This window comes from Sinohyriopsis cumingii, chromosome 8 (assembly GCF_028554795.1).
Source record: "Sinohyriopsis cumingii isolate HCF-2022 chromosome 8, ASM2855479v2, whole genome shotgun sequence".
Classification (NCBI taxonomy): domain Eukaryota; kingdom Metazoa; phylum Mollusca; class Bivalvia; order Unionida; family Unionidae; genus Sinohyriopsis; species Sinohyriopsis cumingii.
This window is the reverse complement of record NC_142968.1, coordinates 37,842,411-37,861,761: the sequence shown is the minus strand read 5'-3', so window position 1 is coordinate 37,861,761 and position 19,351 is coordinate 37,842,411. Positions and strand designations below refer to the sequence as shown.

The window sequence follows — 19,351 nt, the reverse complement described above, 5'->3', positions numbered from 1 at the left end:
CATATCTAATGTGAGTAATTGGATTTTATCCAGTCCTTACCCTTCTGAATTGTTTTACAACTAGAGAGCCAATTGGGATCCCATTCATTACCCAACAGGTGCTGACATTTAGTTTGATACTCACATCATCAGTTCTCAGACACTAGTTAATTGTACAAATATAGTCCAACATAACCCACATGTGTCTTGCTATGTCAGGCAAAAGAACTGCTCTGCCATTCTCTGTAACTGCTATCTCAACAGCTGTAAACTTTGATCTTTTCACACAAGGGATTTGTCTCTCCATTTGAAGTAATTATAAAATAACTTTACCAAACCTGAGTTTTCTCCATAATACAAGTGGGAGGGGGATATACTTTCCTTTATTCTTGAAACACTCAATTTCCTTGCATGCACTCTGATTAGAAGTATATTTATGATGGAATAATTTTTACAACAGATGTAGACAGAAATGGGGTTGCATTTCTGTCCTACAGAATAATGATTACATCATATGGACAAGAACTTTGAGTATGTATGTATGTATATGTGTATGCATGGCACATCCGCCAGTAGCTTCTCGTGGGTCGATTAATTAATTAATTAAATAATTAATACTGGCTGCCATGTATAGCCTATCATGTGCTGAAAAATGGCGTTAAACCCTACAACAACAAAAACAGCAACAATGGCACATCTGCACTATCATAGCCACCACACAGAGCCAGGTTAATTAGGTAGTAATATTTGTTAAGTTTAATTTGCTGATAATTGTAACTGATGAGATAATCCACTCTCAGATTTGAGCAAATTCATGTGGGTGCTCTTAGGACTGATTGAATATATATTTAAATTGTATTTGAAACAACTTCCAAACTCAATATCAAGCCCTAATAGTCAGGGTTGGTTCGTCATGCTAAAACTATTATACACATAGGTAGACCATCTCCAATCATATCCTAAACTTCAAAGCCTAGAGACAAGAAACGTTTGGAGGACATGTGCGATATTATTAATAAATCAACTCATCCATATATCCAGGATTGCATGATCCTTAAACTTTCATCAAAATACTCAAGATAACTAGTAGATTTACTTTGTGTTTTTGTTTTGGAAAACAGTAACTTTTCCAAATCTGGACATATATTTGTTCATTCAGAAAGTGCTCTTGTTCTTAATCTTAACGAATCTCTCTCTCTCTCTGTCATTAAGAATATATTTCAACTCTAGTGGTTTTTCACACACTTCTGCTGGAACTAAGGCCAGCAAAGCAACAAATTTATTAAAAAATATATGATTTTAAAATAAATTTTAATCTTTTTCAAATAATCTTGCTAAAATATTTTTCTTATAAAATATATGTTGAAAAGGTAAATGTGTAAAAATAAAACATCGAACAAATATTCTTATGAAGGCAGTCACAGTCTCTAGGCTGAAATTTTGTTTTGAAATCAATTTCATTACTTCTTTTTAACTGCTGAATGTGGTAGCCATCTCTGATATTCTTCAACAATATCACCATCTTCAATTTAACTATGGTGGACATATTGGAATCCATATTGGCATCATTATTATTTAGGACCAACAAGACATCATAAGAAGTCTTTTGGTGGAAATCCCATGTTGATATTACTTTCTGTTTTGGAGGAGAACAATCTGGTATATGCTCTTCATGTTAATCTTTAAATAATCCCAGCCCTTTTTTCTAAACATATGGATAACAAGTTGGTTCACTATATGAATTTGTGGAAAGCATTATCATATTAATGTCTACCTTTTTTTTCTTTAAATCAGAAAATAGTTTATTCTCATCATACTAAAAATATTTACAACTCGCTCTCTCTCTCTCTCTCTCTCTCTCTCTCTACATTATTTGATTGGCCAGATATTTAATATAAAGGCCTCATTGGTTGTTAACACCTGCTGTGCATCCAACTGTGTTTTGCTAACATCATCAGCATGCTAAACAATTATGAGCTCACAGTTAGCAAATTCCTCAGTAAGGAGAGTGCATGGATCAGATGTTTACACTGATAGCGTGTTTGAGCCCAAAAATCTTCTTTATACCCATAAAAAAACAAAGTTTTGTATGGAGACTTCATTTATAATGCTATGGAAAGTAGAAGAAAGCAGGTTTAGATTACTGAACTATAATTTATACTCTGGAAAGCCAATATGCAGCTAGCAAAACTGCACCAGAAAAAAAGAAACCAAATAACTCTAAGAAACTACCCCTCCCCCACCTGTGAAAAGCCATTTACAGTGAGCTAGTAATAAGGACACAAGCACCTACCCCCCCCCCCTGCAAATCATCTTGTCTGTGGAAAGCCTTCTAAGGTGGCTAGTAAAATTACACCAGAAACTCTTCTGATTAGCATATTTTCCATCACGTCAGAGTGTTGGAAAATTTCAAATGTATATAATTTTAATCATTCTTAGTCAAACAACTTTTTGCCATCACACTAAAGTGGATTTGGAATGGGCATACTGATATATGGATATAAGGACAGAAATTTCCTGAAGGACACAAGCAGAATAAAAAGGCACAAGGAAGACTTTTTAGGCCTCATAAAAAGAGGTCGAGTGCTTGATGTTTAGTTGCCACTCATACAAAGAGGCCTAAAGTGATTGATGTTTAGTTGCCATTTATTCAAAAAAGTCTAAAGTGCTTGATGTTTAGTTGCCACTCATACAAAAAAGTGCTGAATGTTCAGTTGCTGCTAGAGATATCAAAGTTTTTAAAATTTTCCCTGGTCAGTTACCCAGGTACCCAATCAAAGGGAAATTGTATTAAATGTGAACCTGTACTGCTTTGTTGTAGGTTCACCATTGCCAACCCACAAGAGAGGTATAAACATTATTATTGCTAATATAAGTGGCAAAAAAGTGTAATCTGAGCATAAAATGAGCAACATATATATTACATGCCATAATTACAGAAAACTGTATGAAAACATACTTTTAATTTTGCTACTTACCTGGACTGCAGTTAAATTTTTTGACTCAAGTCAGCTAAATCCATGTGGACTAGTAGTTAATACAAGATTATAGACACAAAAGAAATAGATAAATTATTTATGCATAACACTCACTTTAACTAGTCTACATGTCTACAGTAACTTTCGCTGAATACTCATTAAGTCAACAAATGATGATTGTTGTATTATCCTCTGACCGTCCGGTGAAGCATGTTTTTAAGTTTAACAAAATCCCTCTCCTCTAACATTTTTAGTCATATAACATCTGTCAGTCTCATTGATACATCATGTTTGTTTTTAATGATATCTGGTGCCATTTATTTCCAATTTATGCTGGTCCGCTGCATATGTAGTATCAAAATAGAATGAATCTATGACAAGTGGTTTCACATTTAAGAAACCCATCTGTTTTCTTGGAACTGTTTCATGTAAAATTCAGGTAAAAATTGCCACATGTACACACATGGTGAATTGTTATTAGATTTTTTTTCAGTGTTATTAAATAACAAAGATTTTTTTCTCAGTGTTATTAAATAAGAAAGATTATTTCTCTTATATTTAAATATTTCAGTGAAAAATTTCATTCTGTTTAGTTTTTCATAACATGGTATTAGAAGTGCATGTTATGGATGTCAAGTTTTTAAGTTGCCATTGCTGTGACAAAAATATCTGTCTTGGGGTTTCCCTCTAATTAAAAGGTCCCGTAAATGAACATGTGTACAGCAGTCATGAATAGCTAACACTTGTCCAGGACCATAAACTTGAGGCAAAAAAGGCATTAATTAAACCAAACATTTCTATTGCGCTTTGTTTTATTTGATACATAGTATGTATTAAATATTTATTTCATTGAATATTTTGTAATCAATATTTACTGTCGCTGTTGATGACAGGTACTGACAAGTTATGTCATCTGGATCTCAAAACAAGCACATTTAAATTGTAAGAAAAATTGTGTACGAACCATGGGCAGGCACAAAGTTAGGTTGATCTAGCTTGAAATATCAGCAGTGATTCTTAGATAGGTTGCTTGAGAAAGGAGAGAAGTGTCCTCCCTTGTATTATTATATTGTACATGTACGATAAGTAAATTGTAAGCGAACATACAAGTTCCTGTGATGATGAATAAATGCACACATGATACGAGCCTTGAGCTGTAAATCATTATTCTTTATCTCGATCTAAACTTGGAAAACTTTTTTTTTTAACAGGTACCTGGTTGTTCATTTTATTACCTGGGTTATTTTCAGTATGTGAGTACCTGAATACTTGGGTACCTGTTGGCATCTTTAGTTGCCGCTCATACAGAGAAGTCTAAGGTGCTTGATGTTTAATTACCTCATTCAAAGAACACTAAAGAGCTCAGTTTTTATTGTCAGCCATTTATGAACTCATTGTTGACTAAAAACAGTTGACTAGAAACAATCTCCATCAGATGGCTGATTTGTATGTTTATTTCAGATTTTAATGCAAAGTTCTGCATTGAGACATAAAAAAAATCACACAGACACATACATACATATATATATATATATATATATATATATATATATATATACGTCTCCCTCAATAACTTGCGCACATCAAGGTCCAAAAACATCGACTGCACTATAAGTGAGGTGCTAGTTATCGAGGGACCTATAAAAAGAAGCCAAAACCAATAAAGGGGTCGACATAAAGGCAAAAGGGGGGTGGGGGTGGGTTGGCAAGTTGTAGTGTTGAATACTCAATTTATAATCATGCTGAGATTAACTGTAAATAAATATCTCTTCATAACGGTGTACATTGTTTATTTTTTCCTCATAGAGCAACATTAGTTTCAGGATAAATTAACAGTATATTGAGGAGATCATCAAAAACATTATTCCACATGGTTTCCGTTCGCTTAACACATGTACCACTTCACACATTGTGTACTACGTCACTAATTTGTGTGTTGAATTGGATACGTTCTAGTTTTATTGTTTGATCCAAATTAGACAGGTTTTTTTAATAGAAAAGATTGACACACTTTTCGAGAAACATTGTTGATCGAACGAACGATAGATAGATAGATAAATAGATAGATTTGATTGTGGTAGATGTACATTGAAAAAAGATCACAAAGGTTAATCATTACCAGCATGAATTTAATGGGTCTACAAATTTAAAGCAACGTAAATTTGAACACAATAATACTTGCTGTTCATGACACGCTTGACAAATATACAATGCTTTCGGGCATTTCTGTGCACTTAAGGTTTCCGTCTCCAATATTGAAGCAAAGCGCATACCAAATGTGACTGATTGATGAAAATAAAATACAGCAATGCTTACCATTTGAAAATAGGCAATTGTCACCGGAAGATTCTGTTCAAAATAATGTTAATTTTGGACACAGGGGATACCATCCCCGTGATTTCCTGACTCGCGATATGGCAGCCTATTATGCTCACAGCATTGAAAAGATGTAATGTTTCTCCAGCAGGCTATAGATATGGAATACATTACTTTGGACTGTTTCTGTCAGCAGTTCAGTCAAGTAATTAGGTCAGGTTTATAGCTAGTTTTACAAAATTCAAGGTAAAAATGCCAATAATTGGCAAGAGATATTAAGCAGGCTAAACCAATCTTGTAAAAAAAGTTAGTAAAGTTCAATGTTTTTTAAAAAATAAGCTATTATGTGGAAGAGAAACAACAATGAATAGGATGTAATGTGTTTACGTCTTATTGATGGTGAAAAAATTACTAAAGAATTTAGTTGACACATTGGGTAGCAGACGATTTTGTACGCGTGGGACAACTTCTTGCAAAATTGGACACTTGGATTAAAATGCAGTATTGTTTTAAGGTATACATTTACCTCTTTTATATAATGTATTTATTTGTATGATTCTAAAAGATACATAGTAAATTGGATTTTCTGGGTTACCGTTTCAAGAAGGTCACGGAGTTTGTCTTCATGTTGACATTTAGAAATCACATTTTCATATGCATTTCGAGTCGAAATGCAGGATACTTTTTTACACTTTATGAATATCACTTCCTTAATTAAAGTACGATCATTCTTTCTTGATACAAAATGGATTTTTGAACAAAAATAACATGTGATCCAATGTTTACAGAAATAATGTATTGTTGCACAGAATTACCTGATGTGCAGAATTAGCTGACATGGTGGTAACTTCACATTTTGAAAACTGAGTTAATTTTTTTGTGTTACTCCTTGATTTCTCTGCCGCTGAGAAAATTCCTGTAGATTTCTCAACTGTATGAACTTTTTCTGTGTATCTCCCTTGCTGGATTTGATACAAAAGACATATTCAAAGTGATAGAACAACATAGGTCTCTTTTAATTGATTTTTTAATGCAACAAACACTTCCCCAAGTTGTTGATCAAAACAAAGCCAGCATGTAAGGGCTGTTCCAGTAAAACATATATCCCCCCGGGGACGGCACTTCAAAAAAACTTCTGTAGGAGGTTGTGTTTCAAACTATTTTGATTCTGACAGTGGAAGGTTGGTTAGGAAAATCACTTCTGTCGTGGGTTGTGTTAACAAATTGAGAAATCGCTGGTGGGTTTGTCAGAACAAGAAAAACAATATATATTTAAAATCGCATCTAACCACATCATAGCGGTCGAACATGAATAAAACATGGATCTGACATATAGTCCTACGACATGACGGCTAAATTAGCAGTGCTTCTTGAGCACATACACGTCTGGGGGATGTGGCACTAATTCCATCTCCTAGGAACATTTAGCTTCCCGCTGTGCGGGAATAAACCCGTCGTACATGCTCCTCTGGGCACACGCGACGTAAATCCAATCAATCAATCAATGCCGGTACACACGAGTGCACGTAATTTCTATGAACTCGTGTACTTTTAAAGCAATGATACGTGTTCAGCAAATTACGTCACTGTTGCAGATATAATAAATGTGCTTTGCGCAGTATGCAATTTTTATGAAACTTTTAACTTTAAAAGTGTATTTCGTGATGTAATTCATGCTGCTGCAGCTGTCTCACTGCACTTGATGCGACATCCAGATATCTGGTTACTTCGGTTCAACATGAATGGCTATTAAACTAAAACTAAATTTGATTGGTTCATTTGGCCCTGGACCAAGCATTTTATGGTAGTTTTAGCCTTACTTTCATCATTGAAGTTTTACAAATGTGTGTTTCGAATAAGGGCCACACAGCAAACCAAAATCACAGCACGGTTTGTCTTCAGACGACATTTTCAGTTGGCAAATACTGGCTGGTGATAGCTATGATGACAATGAATTTCATGTATATCGGTCTGTTGGACATTGGGAAAATGTCACTGGAAATACCAGTGTGTGATTTTGAGCCCAAAATTGATGTTGAGTGCGAGTCTGATGTATGGGAGAATGAGACAAGATGGTCGCTATCGCTTAACCGGCTTGAAGCAGCTGTTCTGTTTTTTAGTGCCGTTTTCATGATATTTGTGCCTGTTGCCTGTTTTCATCTTCGTTATTTTGTTCATTATGTATTGTCTGTTAAATTCGTATGTGTTTCTTCATCTCCTTGTTTTGGAAATGAGAACAATTAGACTTTTTCTCAGCTGTCTTGCTCCACTGTTTTTGAACAAACCGCCATCACGTGATACTTGCCAGTCAACCTGTTTATGCTACGATGGACCCACATTAATTGATTTAAATGATCACTCCTTGGCTCTCCACCCTACATTGTGCTCTAGACTAAACGAACTGGGACTACGTTCATCATTACCTAAATGTAAACAGAAGCGAAAAAAGAAACATTTCAAAACTGGCTGGCGTAGAACAGGAAGAAGAATCCCAGTTATCTACCTTATTTCGGCTCAACCATTTAAAAAAAATTTGACCATTAATTTAGATAACCTAATTCAAATCCCTATTAATTTGTCAACCTTTGTGTCAACTATCCAAGAAAAACCTCTGCGCATTGCATTATTCAATGCCCAGTCAGTAGGACCTCTGGAAAAGCGCACAGAAGTAATTAATTTTGTCAACGACCAGAATGTTGACATAATTTTCCTGACAGAAACATAGCTAAAAACATCAGGCAATGAGCCCAAGTGTGCGGATCTAACACCCACTGGTTACTCCATCAAATCGTTCCCCCATAATTCTCGCGGAGGTGGAATTGCTGTCATCACAAAGAACTCCATGATAAAACGTCTCAACTACACCAGAGCATTCAATTTCGACCACACATCGTTTGAACTAGTCAAACCACACTCACACTGGAGCAAAGGTCAGTCCATTTTTTCTGCCTATACCGCCCTCCTCCTAGTAGAAAAAACAAGCTGGCTGACTCTCTCTTTCAGGAGCAGTTTCCGAATCACCTGGACTATGGAAATTCGATAGATGGCAACCTGATTATTCTTGGAGATTTAAACTTTCACTTTGACTGTCCTGGAAACTCAAATACATCAAAACTCATAGATTCCATTAATGTTATCAACCTCAAACAGTCAGTTAACCAACCCACCCATAAACATGGTCACATTTTAGACTGGATTCTTCATAGACCTGATAACATTCTACGGTCCTCCCTGGTATCCCATGACCTTGCATCAGATCACCTCTGCATTATATGCCATCTTGACGTATCAGTCCCTAACCCTCCACCTTTATCTGCTACTAAGAGAAACCTCTGTATCATAAATAGAACCAAACTAATGCATGACATCCAAGCTAACCTAACAACTTGCTTACCTCCTACTGCAGAACAACTCGATAACTGTCTGTGTTCATTGCTTGACAAACATGCCTCTGCTACCAAGTGCAGAGTATCAATTCAAAAGTGTTCTCCATGGTATAGCAGTGTTAGGGACCAGCTTCGCACTGCTAAAAGAGACCGCCGTAAAGCTGAGAGGCTCTGGCTTTCCACCAGACTCACTATTCATAAGCAAATCTATGAAGTTGCTAAGAAGAATGTCACAGATTTAGTCCATGCAGCGAAATCAGCCCACTACACTACTAAGATCATGGAAAGTTCCAGCTGCAAAGAGCTCTTCGAGATTACTAACAAGCTAATGTCAAGGAACAAATCATCACCACTTCCAACTACCTTCTCTCCAGTCGACCTTCCGGACATGTTTGTAAATTTCTTCCGTGACAAAGTACAGACCATTAGAGATAAGCTTGACACCACAATTTCAATTGACTTGTCGTCACCATACAGTTGGGATACAGAATTTGAGCGGCAACCATTAGCAGCATTTGAACCTGTCTCTATGGATTTCGTACGTACAATCGTGATGAAGAGTGCACCAAAGTCGTGTGAACGTGATCCAATTCCAACATCACTGCTGCTTGAGTGCTTAGATCCAGTATTGCCTTCACTAACTGATGTTATTATTACCTCTCTCTCATCCGGGGAATTCCCATCATTTTTCACAACTGCTATTGTAAAGCCTCTGCTGAAGAAACCAACACTAGACCATAACAATTTAAAAAACTACCGCCCAGTTTCTAATCTTCCATTCATATAAAAGATCTTAGAAAAGGTTGTTCTATCCCAGCTTGTATCTCATCTAAATTCAAACAGTCTTTTTAGCAATGTACAATCTGCATATCGCCTTGCCACAGTACTGAAACTACTCTTCTAAAAGTAGTTAATGACATTCTCTTTGCGTTGGATAGCAGAAAGATTACAGTCCTCAACCTCCTTGATTTGTCTGCAGCATTTGACACAATAGACCATGATATATTACTTCACTGTCTCCAGCATGTATTTGGCATACATGATATAGCCTTACTGTGGTTCAAGTCCTACTTGGTCAACAGGACACAAATTGTATCTGCAAATGGAATACACTTCAGCCCAGTTGATCTATGTTGTGGTGTTCCACATGGGTCTGTTCTTTAGACCTGTTCTCTTCATTCTGTACACTCATTCGCTCTCAAGTGTCATAGATCATCATCCAGTGTCTCACCAATTGTACGCTGATGACACCCAAATATACAAATCTAGCCACCCAACTGAAGTTGATGCTACCATCCAAGGTGTAGAGAGGTGCATTTCTGATGTGAAATCATGGATGACATGTAAACAAGCTGCAGATGAATGATGATAAAACTGAGGCCATTCTGAACACAACACAAAGACTTTCTCATTCACATCCTTTACCTCAAACAATAAATATCAGCAATGCCAACATTAAATTCACACAGTCAGTACGAAACCTAAGTGTTACTCTGGACATTACTCTCACATTGCACCAACATGTCATGAACATATGCAAGGCTACATATCTTGAGCTGAGACGCATCAGCTCAATTCGCAAATATCTTTCAGTTGATGCCACTAAAACACTTGTGTTCATTAGTACTTTCAAGACTGGACTATTGTAACTCAGTTCTGTCTGGTTCATCTCAATATCTAGTCCAGAAACTTCAAAAAGTTCAAAACACAGCTGCTCGGATCATACTTAGAGTACCACAATCAGAGCACACCTCCCCACTGCTCTGTACCCTACACTGGCTATCCATTCGATCCAGATTCAAACACAAAATTTGTTCTCTGTGCTATGTTTCACTGTCGGACTCTAGTCCGACACACCTATCTAATCTCACCCATGTGTACACACCAGCAAGATGCTTACGCTCCTCTTCTGACAATCGTATACTCATTATTCCCAAAATGAAAACAAAGTCATATGGACAGCATTCTTTTGCATACCAGGGCCCAGCAGTGTGGAATGAATTGCCCACTGAACTTAGACACAAAGTAACAGTGATCACATTCAAGAGTGCTCTCAAAACTCAACTTATTTCGACTGCAAGAACAAACTTAAAGACCTAATAATGTTTCCTACCTGAAATATTCTCAGCATGTTTTTTATTTTTTAATGTTTTTTCTTATTTCATGGTGTTTGTTTTTGTAATAATATTATTATATGTTTTTTTATCTTATAGGTGTTGTCTAATGTTGTAAAGCGCTTAGAGCTTCTAAAGATTAGGCGCTATACAAAGTCCTCATTATTATTAATATTATGGGATGGACAATATGTCGGTTATATTTATGCAAGATACCTATGTCTGAACAAGCAGACTATGGGAATGTTGGATTTAAACCCTAATACAGCATTATGGAAGAGAAAAATCTGGCATAAGAGGCAGCAAAGCACTGATTCAAGGAAATGAATCTTTGGTAAAGTTCGTGTTAGTGAAAACTGACAGAGGTCTCGGAAACGCTTATAATCACGCATATTTGGATGCCAATTTTTTTATTTAAGTGGGCGGTAAAATTAAAAGACTTGCCAGTCCTGCTTCAAACACCTGCATATTGTGAAAATGTTATCTGTTAGCTGTGCTGATATTTACAATGATAGAATTTAGTGGCTAAAAGCCCCCCCCCCCCGGTCGTCACCATTATAAGAGTACATCAAAAGAACATGCTGCAGTGCTGAGTGGCAAGATCAAAGGCTTTGACGTGCAGCTGGGTGGGAAAAATCTACTGATATTTACAGTACTTGAATTCAGAGGCAGAAAGACCCAGAGATGTACATGTGGTCATTTATAACAGTACATCAAATAAGCAACTTTAGCTTTCATTATTGTGTTCATTTCCGAGTGTAATGGAATAAGCAGTGTACGTGACTTCAGAATCATGACATGTTGAGACTTAGACTTGAATGAGTATTTTGGGGTTCAACGGTAAACCGAGGAAGATTGTAATTAGATTCAGGAGAGTACTAAAGTTGCTAGAACTAATAGTTTGGAAGGGACAGTAGCCAAGTGTAAGAAAGTGTGTGATGCCTAGCTTAGTGCTTTGAATAAGACCTTCCTTAGATCGAAAAATTCAGACAAATTCTGATGGACAAACAAAAGCTATGTCAGTGAATGAATGTTGAAATTAAACTCAATGGCAACCAATAGTTCTTATAATCTGCAGTGTTCTGGGAGGGGACTGCAACTTTTGCTGGTGGGACTCATATTTTTACCAAAATGGGAGGCATGGACTCTTAGTTTTATAATCCTAACAAGACCTTTGGTTCAAAACTTTTCTTTTTGGAGCAGAGATATCCAAGAGAGAATACCCATGGGGCCATACCTGTGAGATGTTGAAAATTGCACAGCCATAAAGAATAGTAACTTGTTCAAGCTAGTTATGCATATGTGTTTCAGACAGCAGGCAATGAAAGGAGTTCACAGCACAGAATAATATTCATACACAGAGGAGGAGGATCATACTAAATTCAGAAACAATTAACAGATTAATGCTCATAGGGAACATCAGAGAATCCCCATACAGCATAATTAAGTGTGTGTAGATCTCTAGTTGGCAGAACCACTATGGCAACAAAGAATAAAGAGACAAACTTTTCTATCATGCAGGTGTATGACCAAATGAAGTATATGCTCTCTGTGTGCAAAAAATTAAATGACATTAAACATAAGAGACTGGCTGATCTGTGTAAACTCAAAGCAAGATGGATAAAATTTGTCCTGTTTGTGTTCGGTTCTTCCTTTGTATATTTTGATCATGGTTGTATTTTCTGCAGACGTTTTGGCACTTGGTTCCAAACCATCATTTGGTAATTGTATTACAAATTGGATAACTAAAAAAGTCTATTATCTAGTACACTACATTTTTAAGCAGTGTCATTAACTAATGATGAAATTGATGAAAAAATACTTGATGTCATTCTGATATATGGATTCTTTACTACACTACTAATCTGTTCATCCTGATTCTTTTTTTTTACCATCTCCTTTAGTCTTACTGGTACCAGTGCTTTTAATAAAATTGTAACTTCTATTTTCTTGCAATCTAAATATTTGTAATGATGTGTTATTGTCAAAAAGTAAAATGTGCTTACTGTTGTAAAATCTAAAACTATTAATTAGCAAGGGACTGAAGTAAAAAGTGGGCAGAAATTATTGCCTTATTACATTACAGTGTTGTTAGAAACAACAGAAAAGTTGTACAAGATGTATTTTGCAAAGTTGTAGAACTAGCGCTTGTATTGTCACCACATATTCTACTTAAATAATAATATCATTATTTCTTTATATTCCTATCAGTATTTTCCTAGTGGTAGTAATTTTCTGATCTGATGTTGTTCATTTCTTGTGCAATTTTTACACATCAAGAATTCTCACAGTATCATTAAAAAAAAATATAATCTGTGCCAAATTGAGTTGTTTGAGAAGAAATTAATTATTTTAACCCAAAAATCACTGAAGCTACAAGTTCTTGCATTAAAGTCTCACACTAAATAACATTTGAAGTAGCCACGATAGTTGTTTAGGATGCAACTGTACTAATTTCACCTTTGGTATATCCAAATCTTGAATGTGATGGAGGAACATAGCTCCAAAATAAACACATCAATTTTAGAACCTGTTCATTGACTATGAATCAAGTATACGAGTCCAACTGAATTGTTAGGAATTTTTTAATTCTTTTGACAACATCGTACTTAGCTGTCAAATATGGAGTAATCCTATGGTCTTTCTGCCATCCCAACCAAGACCCCACCACAACCACGTGAGCATGCCCAATGACATCACAGTAATAATTGCTATACAACTAGGGATGACATCTCTTCGAGAATTTTGATTTCAGTAGAGCCTTAACAGAGTGGAACAGTAAAAAAGAGTGACAGATATTTAAGTGTTAGGGAGATATTTAACAATGGCTATTCCTCCCGCCACGACTTCCTCATTGAAGACCACACACACACAAAACTTCCTGGCAGCATCCCTGCAGGGGAGGTAACTTGACTATTCGATTGTTTTGGTCTCTGGTTATCCCATGGTATTTCTGTTACTTGAACATTATCTTACAGTGTGTCCAGTCAGCATGGTCGAAAAAGGCTTACAACCATTGAGAGTTGTTAAAGGACTCACATTACTACAGATGTGAAAGAACGAGAACCATACTATAAATCAGTGAAGATCTTTTGAAAGCTTGTCCTATTTATAACTGAAAAAAGTGAGGGACATTGTTTTATTAACATAATTTCCGTCCTTTTACAGACCTAAGTTTGGACGACTCATTACTGAAATCAGCACCTGACTCTTTGGTGCAGTATTGAAAGCACACATTTCAAATTTGTATAGATCCACAAAATGGTGCGGCTGTTATGGTTTTCTTTTCACAAAAACTGTTGTCATAGATGTGTCTATACTGATACAAATTTGATCATGAGCACTTGAAATTTTAAGTTGCTAAATTTTAATATCATGGTGTTTGCACAGGTTTACAGTGGGAACTGAATTAGTACAGAGAGTCCTGAACTCTTGAGTTTTGTGCAGAAATATGGAATCCAAGCAGAATACATCCGGAAATGTAGAGGTTTTCAATCTTGGATTTAGTCTCCCCGTTGCATTTCACACAAATTTAGATACATATCATAAACAAGACAAACAGTATGTGGGGGGGACAAGATCATAAGAATATAATAAAAACAATAATGAGTTGAAGTGTGCCTCTTTTTTATGTGTGCAACATTATTTTCTCAGCTTCATTAAGAAATTTCATCAAAAGGAAGCAAATAAAAGGTATACAGTTCACTAAACCAATGTCAATTTAGCTACTTTAAAAAGTATCAAATTGATTTTAACCTTCTGGTCTGTTTCTGTCCATTCTAGTGATATGTCCACTGAATCAGTATGGTTGGAAAATATTTGGCAAATTTAAAAGTTTAAAAATCTTTTGGCAGATTATGATTATACACTACTTCTGTCTGAGAGATGTGAATAATTTTATTTCTTGGTTTGTTGATTGTGGTTGTTGCTCAGTTCAAATGCATCATTGAAAAACATAGATGCTTTCTCATACTTTGTTACAAATATTTATTACAGATGCATATCTCCAGATATTGGTGAATATAGCTTGAATAAGTTATAATGGTTAAAGCTGGAACAATGAACATTGTTAGAGAAAATTTAAGTGAGCTAAAATGTAAACTTTTCGGCAGTGTGTGATGCAGGATTGCGCAAGACTTTTCAATCTCATATGTTCATCATGAAAAATCCATTTGTACCATCTGATGATGATGTTTAGGTAACTGTCAGAAAGGCATAATTGACGTTATTCAAAGGTCTACAAAAATTACTCGAGTCAAAAGTTATAAACTCATACAGCTGTGGCAAAAATGATTGACTAGTACCTTTGCTGCTGTTGCCACAGTTGATTTTTTGGTTGATTTAGTTTGGTTTGATTTGTTTTTTTGTGTGATTTTTTTAACAATATATTAGGTGGAGGAAGAACCCCAAAAGACCACCAACCTAAATTGGTTGATCTATGACACAAACTCACAATGTGAGATGTGAAGTGATGTAAAAGCAAGCAACTTAGTACACTTGGGCACATGGAGCCTCTGTTGATTTGACATTTATCTCCAACAGCCAAAGTCATTTAAACATGAGATCCCGGGTTTTGGTAGATCATTGTGGCCTTTACACCATTTTCAGATGAAGAGAATCTATATATGGCAGCCAGTTTTACTGCTGAAGAAAATCCAAGTCCTTTTGAGGCACCAAACACCACATATGTAGAACCACTGACCTTCCACAAGTAACTGGCAACATTCTCATTTACACGTTGGAGGCAATTAATCACATGACAAGCATCTTGTACCACTGCCATGGAAGCCCCTCAGATCTGTATCACAAGACAAGCATCTTATACCACTCTGCCATGAAAGCCCCTGAGGCCTTAGGTATAAGTCTCATATGAAAGACTAGAAGTGGGAGATAAAACCTGTGACAACTGGATTGAAAGTGCAGAATGTTACTGCTAGGCCATCAGTGATGATGATGATGCTGTTGACAATACAGTTAACTGCAATGACATTGATTTTATGAGTACTCTGGGAAAAATGATTCCTTGACTTTCATCCAGTTTAAAAAAATCTAACTTATGATATAAAAATGTTTGACTTGCTATATTTTTTTATAACTTTATATTAGTCTTGCAACAAGGCATGAAAATAAGACATCGGTAACTGAAAAAGATGTTCTTGCAAGAAATGATATAGTGTAAAAGTAGACAGAAATAATGCAACATTACTTTCACAGGCATCAGTGGGTTTTTTTTTCTGACAAATCATGTATTATAAGTTTATCTAAACATTTATTGAAAAAAATAATAACAAGGAATCATAGAATCTGCCCACACATTTAAAGCAATACAAGATTAAACTATTATTCTAATCAAAAGCAGCGTGCCTGAGAACAAAGAAAAATTGCAAGACATTGTGATCACTTTAGTAAACACACAGTTTGGTAAGGATACTAATTCATGATTTCTGTATTAGAATAGAAATACCTATTATAAAATCTGTATTCATGGACGTTAAATTAGTAGGTATTAAGGGACTGATCAGTGACATCTACAAATAATAAACCACCATGAAAATTTGTGATTTCACAATATCAGAGACATACTTGGCTGACAGACAAACAAAGAAAAGGACAAAAGATTGATTATAATGAATGAATACAAATAAAAAGATGCAGTAGATTATATATTATAAGAATTCAGTAAATTACCTCCAGCCAGCTGTCATTTAAATCCCTTCTGTCCCCAAGCCAATATTAAAATCACTTCTACTGCCCACTAACCCACAGCCAGAAATTATGTTTAAACAATATGCTTCTGTTGGGGGCAGTGTTTTTTGATTAAAACACATCTGATGGTGGATCATAATTTTTTTATACTGTTTCTGTTGTGGGTTGGTTGAATTTGAAAGTGCCTTCCCCCCGGGGGGTATATGTTTTACTGGAACAGCCCTAATTAGGTTCTCACAGAAGTACTTACTGGTTTTGATGTGATAGTTGATTGACTCTTTTCATGTTTTCATAGAACAGAATATGTTGCGATTATAACGTTTACACTGAAATGGAATTAAAGGATTAGAACGTGACTTTCACATAGCAAGACATTTAAATGGTGTTTATTTCATTCTCTGTTGTCACCTGTTAGCATTTACTAGAAGTTGTCATTGATCGCTATTTCACTAGACTGTTTATTTACAGTGTATTGACAACTATTTATCATAAAAAACTTACATAATATATATCTTATTTAGAACTTGCAGATTTCACAATATGGAGTCTGTCTTTATGGGCATTAATCACCATTTTTGATGATAAAACGGTCGATGTATCAAGGTTTAATTTACCAATTCTTTTCATAATTTTTTCACGTTTAGCATATTTTAAAGACATTTAAATTATCTTTTCATTGGAAAAAATTGGGAGCCACACTGGATACTGTGTTATTAGCGGGATCGTGAGTTATCCAGATGCGAGATATCGAGGGAGTGGTGAATATATATATATATATATATATATATATATATATATATATATATATATATATATATATATATATATATATATATATATATATTTAGATATATATGTATATATATATCAATATCTATGGTATTTTCAGAAAAATGTGGCCCCGTAGAGGTGTCCCTTGATGGGGTGGACAGGAATGAAAAGCAAATTGCGCAGGTTTGTCATAAACAATACATGTTTAATATTTCATTGTCATCGGTTTGTTGGAATGCTTGACCTAATGCATGTTGCAGTGACTGATAATACATTGTGTTGGCTATAATCAGTTTTACTTAAAGTGTAAAATATTTATCGAGACTTTTTAGGCCAGTTAATTGATCACCAGTCTGGTAATAATTTTTAATGGCATGTTTGTAATCAGCATTGCAGAAATTCTACATTACTTTCTGGAAATGTATAGCAGCAGAAAATTGTCCAGATCAGCATCTGATGCTGCTAGGATATAAAGTAGTTTTGACTTAATAAGATGGAAAATGTTATTGATAACTGTTAGGATGGAAAATGGCATTGATAACTATTGAGATGGAAAATGGCAGTGATAACTTTATTGATGGAAAATGACCATAATAAATCATATGATGGCAAATGGTATTGATAAGTCTTTGAATGGAAAATGGCAATGATAACTGTGGTGATGAAAAATGTCATTGATAACTGTTATGATGGAAATGGCAATGATAACTGTTTGGTTGAGAAATAGCAATGACAACTTTTATGATGGAAGTTGGCAGTGGTAACTATTGAGATGGAAAATGACAATAATAACTGAAAGTTAGGGTGTAATATTTGACCCAAGCACTTCTGAAATAATGAACTGTTGGGATAAAGAGTTTATCTTGATTTTACACTGTCATATGTATTGTGAAAGGAAAAACAAAGATAAATTTAGCTTTGTGAGAGAGATAGAGGGAGTGAGAGAGATTATTTTAAAACAAGCAAAATATTCAGATGGTTGAGTTAATGAATAATTTTATTTATTATTCTAGTAATTTTTCTTTTCATTTTAAAGGCCAGAGAAACTCAGAAAGGAGCTTCATTTTCCTTTGAAAATGTGATACCAGGAAAATACAGAGGTAAGTAGTAATGTGAGTTGCACTCAGAAAGGGAACATAATTCCTGAAAATAAAAGTACAAGAAGTTTTTATCCTTCATGAGACAAAGGATCTAACCTAAGTGTTCATATCAGATTAAATTTATGAAATAGGTTGGATATCTTCTGTCATTTACAAGTTTCATAAATTTTACTTGAAAGGAGCACAGATGTAAGATTCAGTTTAGCCAGTCATATTGATATAATAAAGGTTTTTCTATTGCCATGGTGGAGATATTCATTACATTCATTCATTGTCTGCTTTGCGTTAGTGAAACGTTCAAAGGAACAAAAATCTTTGGTAAAAATTATGGATGAAAGACAGTATTTTACAACCACGACTTTTGTTGATAGCTCATTATATTGTAAATTGTCCTGTTTCTCTGTTAAATAACCTAGTCAGATTAACATTAGGAAAATAACTTGGCTACCTACAGATTCAGCCCTTCCCAAAAGTTGAAAATGTCCATCTGTATGTCATAGTAAGGGAAGTAACTCTTGCTACCACTACCTATCCACCCACAACACAAATGTTTGCCAAAACTGTAAACATTTCCCCAGGAATCCAGTTTATTTTCTAATTGTTTAAAGACAGTCGGTAAAAATTTGAGGGCTTTGATTGTGTGTATACCTTAATTATACAACATTTTTGAATTATTTTGTAAATTTATTAAAATTTATGCTTTTTGTTATTGTCCATGTGATATCAATCAGTAAGACTCACATATCAGCTTTCACTGTTGTATCTTGAATTTGCACTATAAACACTGCAGTTCATTTGCACATTTATAGGTGTTCTTGGTAGGGGAATTTCAGTTAGTAGAATTTACTTTGCATATATTTTGTATGCACTTTGTATTTTCCCACACCCATGTAAAGTGCTTCATGGAGCAAGAGAGCACGGTCCAACATCTCAAAGAATCAGCTTTTGGGCTGGGAAGAGAGGTTGAGTATCAAAATCGTCAGACTTGGATGTCTTGAATA

At 35.2% G+C, this 19,351-nt stretch overlaps 1 protein-coding gene across 1 annotated transcript in view; it reads left to right on the top strand.

Moving 5' to 3' along the window:
• Nucleotides 1-19,351, top strand: part of LOC149793311 (BOS complex subunit NOMO1-like) — a 185,666-nt gene that overhangs the window by 69,604 nt on the left and 96,711 nt on the right. The window contains exons 13-14 of the mRNA XM_089967278.1: nucleotides 17,369-17,433; nucleotides 18,287-18,350. Coding sequence (XP_089823404.1) covers nucleotides 17,369-17,433; nucleotides 18,287-18,350 — 129 coding nt within the window. The remainder of the gene's footprint in view (nucleotides 1-17,368; nucleotides 17,434-18,286; nucleotides 18,351-19,351) is intronic.